This window comes from Cucumis sativus, chromosome 5, assembly GCF_000004075.3.
Source record: "Cucumis sativus cultivar 9930 chromosome 5, Cucumber_9930_V3, whole genome shotgun sequence".
NCBI classification, from domain to species: Eukaryota; Viridiplantae; Streptophyta; class Magnoliopsida; order Cucurbitales; family Cucurbitaceae; genus Cucumis; species Cucumis sativus.
Genome location: NC_026659.2, coordinates 8,751,462 through 8,760,824, shown reverse-complemented (window position 1 = coordinate 8,760,824; position 9,363 = coordinate 8,751,462). Strand labels below are relative to the sequence as shown.

Here is a 9,363-nt window from a genome sequence, read left to right as displayed (position 1 = left end):
AGATTATTCTATTTTTAAAAATTTTTCCAAATATTTTGTTTTCAAGTATGTATCAAGTATATATCAAAGGTATATTATATATATTATATATGTATCAAATATATATTAGTAATGTATCAAGACGTATGGAACGGTTTTTTGTTTTTAATTATTGTAAAAGTAGATAAATATATGGTATTAGTGTAATATTTTGAAGTTATTTTGGGAGAGATGGAGGAAGACTTAAAAAAATTATTATTTCTTTCCACAAATTTTGAGAAGAGTTTTTGTTGTTCCTCTTATTGCTTCCCATTGCTGTGAGGGCAGCCCTAACCTTTGTACAACGCAAGCTTCCTCTAATATCTCTATCTCCCTCTTTCTCTCTCCCTCTCTCGACGGTGATCTCTTTCTCTCTCACATTCATCACTCGCCGCCGCCGGTAGCTTCTCTTTCTCTGACGCCACCGCCGCCGGTAATCTCTCTCCTTTTCTCTCACTCGTCGCTCTCAATCGCTCTCTCAACACACAGAAATTTCTGATTGAGCATCACCAGGTCCGACAACTAAAATTTCCTTGCTCCTGCATCTCTTTTTCTTCAATTTCTTGTATAGTTTTGATGGATGGATTGTGTGTATCCAATCATTTATCGTGTTTTGATGGATGAACCATGTTTATTATTCTTTTTTATGACTTCAAGTAATTGCAACTGGGTACTTTTATTTTCAACTTCTGGGCTGAAGTCATTTTTAGTTAAGTGCAAACGGACGGGCTGGGAACGAACCAATCTAACGCTTATCTTATCGAATTTTGAGGAGTTGGTTTTGTTTGGGTTTATAGCTTAGGAAGGGTTTTCGGTTTCGGAGAATCTACCATTTGAAGGGCTGGGTCTAAAATATCGTTTAATTCAACCCAATACGATCCTGAATGTTCAATATTCAATCTACCATTTGAAGTGTTAGGTCTAAAATATCCCTAAGCTGTCTGCCAATTTCGTGCGAAAAAGCCTAATAGCCAGTTTTTTCTCGGCGGCAGTACATTCGCCTTCCCCTTCCAAGCGCTACGGACTGTCGCTCAATCTCCAGAATCTCAGTTTGTTTTTTGGTGTATAACTTGTTTGATGGTGTATGGATTATGATTCAGTATCATTTACTTATTTTGTATCAGCAACAAATTTGGATTTGAAATCATTTTTCTATACCTTTTGATGTTAAGGGTTTAGGCTTATTATTATGATTCAGTATCATTTCCTACGTGTTAAATTAGTTTAGTTTCCAAGTATGCAGTTATGTTCAAGTAGTTTGTATTCTGATGTGGGAGATAGTGCTGTTTTCGGTAAATATTTTCTATTTAAACCATTGTGCGCTTGGTTGGTGGCAGTGCAGATAATTGCATTTCTTTTTTTGGATTGGGGCAGGTTGGTTACTCTCTGGTTTAACTTTCACAAAGAACCAAGACACACATCCGTAACTTGTTTGCATAAAGATATTTAGCCAAGATGTCGCGGAAGGGTTTAATGGAACAAGACTTAAAGAAATTGGATGTAACAAAGCTCCATCCGCTTTCTCCAGAAGTTATATCTCGTCAAGCTACTATCAATATTGGTAACTTTTCTTTTGTGTGATCTTTTTATTGCACATTTTTAACCCTTTGTTACGCCATATGTGTATACTGCAGCATTATGTACTTGGGGATCTTATCTTACTATCAGAGTTGACAGTCCATTAATAAATTCATCTTTTCCAGGTACTATTGGTCATGTGGCACATGGTAAGTCTACAGTTGTAAAGGCAATTTCAGGAGTCCAGGTGATTATTTTCCCCATCACTGATGGCTAATCTCGGTGCTATTCTCTATTGCATTATTCTGTCTTTCTTCTTTGGCTTGATTGTTGGTTGGATTTTATGTTCCATAGAGGTTCCTTGGTTATCTTATGGTGCAAAACTTTTCTTCCCTTCTATTTTTTTTCCTTTTCTACATAATGATAACAGAAAATCAAACAAGGTATTACATAAACTTTCTGTTTCTTATTGACTAAACTTTCTGTTTCTTATTGACTAAACTTTCTGTTTCTTATTGACCAGCACGGAAAAAATTGCTATTAGTAGTTTGTCTAAAACCCAGGCTTTTACATATTTCACAATGGTGTCAATAACATGTGTTTGCATGGATGCTTTATTGCATTGAATTTCACTTGGAGCAAGTAGCACATATTTAAAGTGGTTTTCCTTAAAAATTTAGGTCGTATGAGTAGAGTTTCCCAGAAAACCATTATAAATTCTGCTTTCTGATGGATCTATTAATGGAATGTCTAATCTGCAGACTGTACGTTTTAAGAATGAACTGGAGCGTAACATTACCATTAAGTTGGGGTATGCTAATGCGAAGATATACAAATGTGAAGATGACAAGTGCCCTCGGCCTGCATGCTACAAGTGGGTGTTTCTTTTATTTTTATATATTGCTAAGCTTACACTCCTATTTGTACCTAAAAGGTCAATGACTTCCAGTATTTGATTAATGTAGTCAACATGCTTTTGTAGGGCATATGGAAGTGGAAAGGAAGACAGTCCTTTGTGTGATGTGCTTGGGTTTGAAAATTGCAGGATGAAACTACTGCGACATGTATCCTTTGTCGACTGCCCGGTAAGGCTTTGAATTGTTGCATCTGTGCAGCTAAGAATCGTATGAAACATGATAGAAGACAACAAAAATATATTATTCCTTACACATTTTATGGATAATATCTTCTTACGAGTTTCTTGGATTTGCAATCTTTGATTTTGTTATATGGCGGGTCATCACATATTCACATGCCACAAAAGCTTATTTTTCTGCTGCTACCATAACCCAGCTCAATTATTTTTTTCTAGGGTCACGATATTCTTATGGCTACCATGCTTAATGGAGCAGCCATTATGGATGGAGCACTACTTCTGATAGCTGCCAATGAAAGCTGCCCTCAACCTCAAACTTCTGAGCACCTTGCTGCTGTTGAAATTATGCGCCTTCAGCATATTATAATCCTCCAGAATAAAGTTGATCTTATTCAGGAAAATGTTGCAATCAATCAGCACGAAGCTATTCAAAAGTTCATTCAGGTTAGCTCTGTTTATTTTATTGCCTCTTGGTTATTTATATTTTTGTACGAACAATATTGTGTATTTACTTTTAGAAAAGAACATGCAATTTTCATAGTGAAGGATTTTAACTGTATTCAATGTCTTTTTAAAATCTTTGATAGGGAACAGTTGCTGATGGTGCACCAGTGGTACCAATTTCTGCTCAGCTGAAGTATAACATTGATGTCGTTTGCGAATATATAGTAAAAAAGATTCCAATTCCAGAAAGGAATTTCGTCTCACCTCCTAATATGATTGTGATTCGTTCATTTGATGTTAACAAACCCGGATTTGAAGTTGATGAGATCAAAGGAGGTGTAGCTGGTGGTAGCATATTACGGGTATATACGTAATACTATTTTCTTAAAGAAGTGATCATCAATTTATGTTGAAATTGTCATGCTATGAAGTACTTAAATCAGCTTTCGGATGGTCTATAAAGCTGTAATGGTACCTTATGGTTGAAATTATCATGCTATGAAGTACTTAAAGCCAGCTTTCAGATGGTCTGTAAAGCTGTAGTTGTGCCTTATAGTTTATTTTTAGTACCTTATATCCCTAGACCACCTGCTTTGATACCATATTGAACCACCAGTTCACCAAAAAGCTTAAGCTGGTGGTTGAAGACAAATCTGATTATATATTACTAGCAAAGACAATCGTTGGAATTTGGCTTGAATTGACAAATGTGATTTATCCTTTTCAATTATTGGTGTTAAAGTTAAAAACGAGGCTTTTGACGTTGCATATAGATGATCCTGTTCAATAAGTTGAGTTATACGGTTAAGAACTTTGTCCATGTTTTTGGATTGGTTTGAGTTATTATTGTACTAGTTCAAGCAATCATGTAAGTAGTAAAGAAATCAAAATGTTTTGTTAATTCTTTTAATTACTTTTTGGTGGTTGGATTGGATGTTTTGATTTCAACCAACCTGAATTTTGCAGTTGAACCTGTTTTGGATAATGTCTACTTAAGGAATTCATGTCACCGTTTACATTTTTTAATTCATTTTGCCTTTTGGAAAAACTGTCCATTGTTTTGCCGGTGCCTTATGTGTGGCTAACGAATTTGAAAATGTATTATTTGCAGGGTGTTTTAAAGGTGAATCAATTTATTGAAGTTCGTCCTGGGATTGTTGTTAAGGATGAAAGTGGTAACATAAAGTGCACCCCAATATACTCGAGGATTGTTTCTTTGTATGCTGAGCAAAATGAGCTGCAATTTGCAGTCCCTGGAGGTCTTATTGGGGTTGGTACAACCATGGACCCCACTTTGACTCGTGCTGACAGATTGGTAGGTCAGGTTCTTGGGGAAGTTGGATCACTTCCTGATGTTTATGTCGAGCTAGAGGTAAAGTTCTTATAATTTGAGTGTACTCTTATTTAATGGATGTCGAAATCTTTTAGGTTGCTATCCGAGACTACTCTAAGATACTTTAGGCTCGTCCCCTGCATCTTCCAGATTGCTGTTTATTTCTTTAAAGCAAGAATTTCCGTGCTCTTTTGGAAACAATTAGTGGGCCTACTCGTTTTTAGTTGTTTGTTGCTTTGGGTTGTTTCTGCTTAATAGTGCATCTCTAAACCCAAGCCCTCCTGCATTCACCCTTCTGGTCAAGGCCGAATGTTACAGAACATTGGCTTTTCTACAGTTCTCTGTATGATTTGTAGAGGTCTTGAGAGACCTTGCGAGGAGGTTTGGTTCAAATATAATGCTTCACTTTAGGCAATGGCCTCTAATCATTCTTCTAATTGATTGTTAGGTTAGGTCTTATCTTCTTGGATCTTTTTTTTCTTTTTTACATGCAAGTTTATGAATGATTTGATATGAAAAAGGTTGGAGGCAATTGTCCAGAATATCTGTTTTGAGACTTGTCCTTATCTTTTCAGGTAAACTTTTTCCTTTTACGGCGGCTCCTAGGTGTGAGGACAAAAGGATCAGAAAGACAGGGAAAAGTATCAAAACTAGCCAAGGGGGAGATTCTAATGTTGAACATAGGATCCATGTCTACGGGAGCTAGAGTAGTTGCAGTGAAGAACGATTTAGCAAAGTTGCAGCTTACATCTCCTGTTTGCACCAGCAAGGGGGAGAAGATCGCTCTAAGTCGTCGTGTTGAGAAGCACTGGCGTCTTATTGGCTGGGGTCAAATTCAAGCTGGATCTACTCTGGATGTCCCTCCCTGCCCCATTTGAGTAGTAAAGGTAAGAATCAAGAAGAAAAAGAAGTGCGAAGAGTAAGGAAAATGTGCAAAGTTAGACAGTTTGTTGGAACCATTTTTGTTAGGTGGAGGAGAAAACACCATCTGGTTTCTCATTGTTTATTAGGTTGTCTTTTTCACAATTTCATCCCCCGAAGTCTATTTCTGATTTTTATTATTTTAAGTTCCGAATCATGGATACATGACATGTGAGCCATTCCATTTGGTTTATGAACTAAAAATGCGATAATATTATTTCACCTTTGTCAGTTTGGTTCAGACTTTCAAATGAAACAACCCATAAAGCTTTGCGTTTAAGCCCACAGCAAAGCCATGTTTACAGGGACAAATGAAATAAGTTTAACATCTGTACATATTGTGTGTATAACAAACAAATCTTTTAAGAGACTGCCCCATTTTTAAGATATCTTATAATGAAGGTTGTTTCATAATTAAAAAAAGGAAACAAAGGTTGCTTATTAAAAAAGGTGGGCTTTGTTAGTGTTACCCAGTGTCAACTATTTCTTTTTGTTGTACAAACTTGAGTTCATCCCTCCATCTTATAATGAAGACCATGCCATCCTCAACCTGTCCCCTCCAATACCACTAGATAGGGTTATGAATGAAGCAACATGCCAACTTATTCCTCTATTAATAATATTTCTTGTGTAATCTGAGTGCTTAATGTTAAGAGATGCTAATGATCTCCTCTCTAAGATGATGCTAGAAATCCCTCGTACCACTATATTGAGGCTAATCAATGTCGCTAGTACATATCTTCGAACATAGATAGATAGTTCTGTTTGAAAAGAAAATATCATTGTCACGATAATCATATAAATGTTTCTTTTATGTTTTCTTTTTTATATTTATGAGTGTCCGAACCAGTTTACACACACCTCAACTAATCTTATGAGACAATCTGTCTATCCTAACGAATATAAATTTTTTCATAACTATTCCATCGCTTGCAATTGGTGCATAAGTTTGTGATTGGCTCTGGTTTTTACGTCAGTACCTAATGAATTTGCAATAGTACATTGAGCACAAAATTGAAATGTCTCAAAACTATTTTACAAAAACTTGTTTGTGAATCACTCAACGACATGGCTGAGAAAATACTCTCAGTTACTATTGTACTTTGTGTTATACCGTGAGTTAATAACTTGAATAACTATAGAAACATATAAATAACATAGAAGACACGTCAAACTTTGGTAATCTAGTATGATGTTATGATAATACTCATTTTGATCATTTGTATAACAAAATTGGAAGAGTGATAACCGAATAATAATTAGTAGCATTGAGATATAACCCAAAATGGTACACAAGAGAGAGAGTGTTCTAACTTAGAAACATTTTTTTTCATGATCACCCCTTCTTTTTTTGTCTCATTGTTGACAACCAAATTCACCCTCCATTAACCAAAGGGAAAACATAAATTTCAAATCAATTGGAAATAATCCCATCAAGTTTACCATTCCATAGTTGCTGATCTAGGAATTAACGTTACAAGCCACAAATTTGTACATAAACTTTTACATTTATGTCTATATATATATACATATAATTCTTATAATAAGTCTTTGAATCCTTCATTTTTTGTCCAATGGATTCTCATAATATCATTTTCGCATTTAGCATGTAATATATATTCAAAATAATTTTAAAACCTAACTCTTATAATAAATGTCAGTCCATTTTTTAAAAATGAATATAAATGTTTGTGCAGGAAGATTTAAGTATTTTGGTAATTTTGAACATATTCTTTATTTTGAATTTTAAAAACAAAACATTATATCTCGGGGTTAATTCCGGTCGAAATTATCCTAGAAAAACAATACTGTAAGTTTATTAAAAGTGTTCTACTTTTAAAATATAAAACCTAATATGCGTCGCTTTTGTCATTTTTTCAAATATTGTTTTAGATAATACTTTTCAAATAAATTTGTCGTAGATGTTGCCATTTTCTTCATATAGGTCGTTATCTTCATATAATATCATCCTTGCCTACCATTTTCTTCACGTACTTTTTTCACATAGAGTAAATAAAGCATCATAGGAATGTTCAATGATGTACTTATATGTATAAAATGATCAAACCTATATGCTTTAACCTTTCATCTCAATTTCTTTCCTAAGAAACTCTATTTACCTTCAAAAGTCCTTTGGGAATTTCCATTACACATTTAAATCATCAATATATACATAAATTTGTCTATGATTTCTTTATATATATGAACAAATGATGTTACTTTTATACTTTCATTTCAACAAATATTGAATGAGATGATTGTACCATATTCATCATGAATGTTTTATAATTGCTATATATATATTCTTTTAATATTTGAATTATATGATTACGAAACTTCAAGATTTTTCATATATAAAACAATCATTATGAAGAGTTTCTGTTAATCTTTTTTTCTTCCTTTTTTTGAAAATCATGTATATTAACATATTCATATACACTCTAAATTAATACCAATCCATTTCAGAAATTATAGAATATGATTTGCAACATTGCTCTATTTGTTTTTCTTTTAAACACTTAACTTTGATTCCACACGTTTGTCTCACCTACACATTTTCACGATTTGAAAAATAAGTTTATTTCCATTACATTGTTTTTTTTTTCTACATAAATCAATCATTTTTATATTGCAGTACTTTTTTTTTCTGTCACACCCCCTCTCGAAGCCCTATCTCTCTCCCTTGCCTTGAACGAGGATGTGAGGGTTCGCAAGCATTGCCATACTTTGACAACACTCACCAACCAACCTAACCTAACTTAAATCGACAACTACAAACGAACATTGCAAACGAAAAGAACAACACAAGCTAAAAGCACACTAAACAACTTACTGACTGCAACCTATTGCAAATACTTAGCGGAAACACATAAACTTAACAAATAACTTTACTAACTAGGCCTGTAACTTCTAACTCGGGTTAAATGCATAAATAAGCCAACTTTAAGAAGAATAACCCAAGCTTTTGCAAGTATCTTTATTTCTAAAACAATAAACAACTTTATTTTAGAAACTGCAAACATATTCCTAAATCATCGTTTACTAGCTCAAACACAAATGAAAACATGCAATTTTACTGTCTGTTTAGATTAGATTAAGAAATAAATATTTTTCAAGAAACTCATTTTTGTTTAGACTCATTTTTCTGAAAAATGTTTAAAATATACTTAAAAATCTATTTTGGGTGACTTTCAAGCAATTTAGCTTTTTTCAAAATAACTTATTTTCTAAATTAAACACTTGAAAATGTAATCCAAACACCTCATTATAAATGTCAGCAAACATTAGTAAAGCATAAATCATACTTTTAATATACTTTATAAATTAATAAAGCTCAATGTTTATCTCAAGCATAATTTAGATAATAACTTGTAAAACATATATAGAAACTTCTTTAGAAATTGTTTTATCACTCACGGATGATATAGCTTAGACTCTAAGTTTGTAAACTTGTCTGATATTCTCTTGTCCTAAAATAATGAGAAATAAATCCATTTAATTTCCTTTGATTACATAAAGATAAAATATTAACTTAAAATTAAAAAAAAAAATCACCAAAATAGCCCATCTCACCTTACAAACTCGGCCAACCACCAATACGGTCCAGAACTCGAATTTTGTCCAGAAACTTAACTCTACTTTAGAAACTCATAACTCTTGAGAAAAAGTTCTTTTACAAAGTCGCTTGAAATTGTTTTAAATTTCTTAACTCAAAAGCTTAGCCAAGAACTCCATGATATGCGTTATGTAGCTTTCTTGGAATCAAGACTGCTCAGATTCTGCTTGAAAATGACTTTTCTCCATTTTTTAAACTCAAACTCAACTTTCCTCTCCTCAAATTAAATTAGCAACCTCAGTCTAAAAACTAGACTCAATTTGAGAACTTTTTGGAGTAATTTCAACCAAAATGCCCGAGTAAAATGAGAGAAATTTCCTTATGAAGTAACCTATTTATAGTGATCCTTGAATGAAAATTTCTTGACACTTTCCAGCTTGCCGAAATTTAACTTAAGCATGCAAAGGACATGTGAAA

General features: G+C 33.5%; 1 protein-coding gene across 1 annotated transcript; it reads left to right on the top strand.

Annotated features, from left to right (window-relative positions):
* Positions 1-207: 207 nt before the first annotated feature.
* Positions 208-5,564, top strand: LOC101220434 (eukaryotic translation initiation factor 2 subunit gamma). The gene is made up of 9 exons (XM_004140354.3): positions 208-531; positions 1,393-1,579; positions 1,722-1,783; positions 2,298-2,410; positions 2,519-2,621; positions 2,849-3,076; positions 3,220-3,438; positions 4,188-4,448; positions 4,985-5,564. Exons 2-9 carry the CDS (start codon positions 1,474-1,476, stop codon positions 5,285-5,287), a joined length of 1,395 nt encoding a protein of 464 aa, XP_004140402.1. The 5' UTR covers positions 208-531; positions 1,393-1,473; the 3' UTR covers positions 5,288-5,564.
* Positions 5,565-9,363: the final 3,799 nt, after the last annotated feature.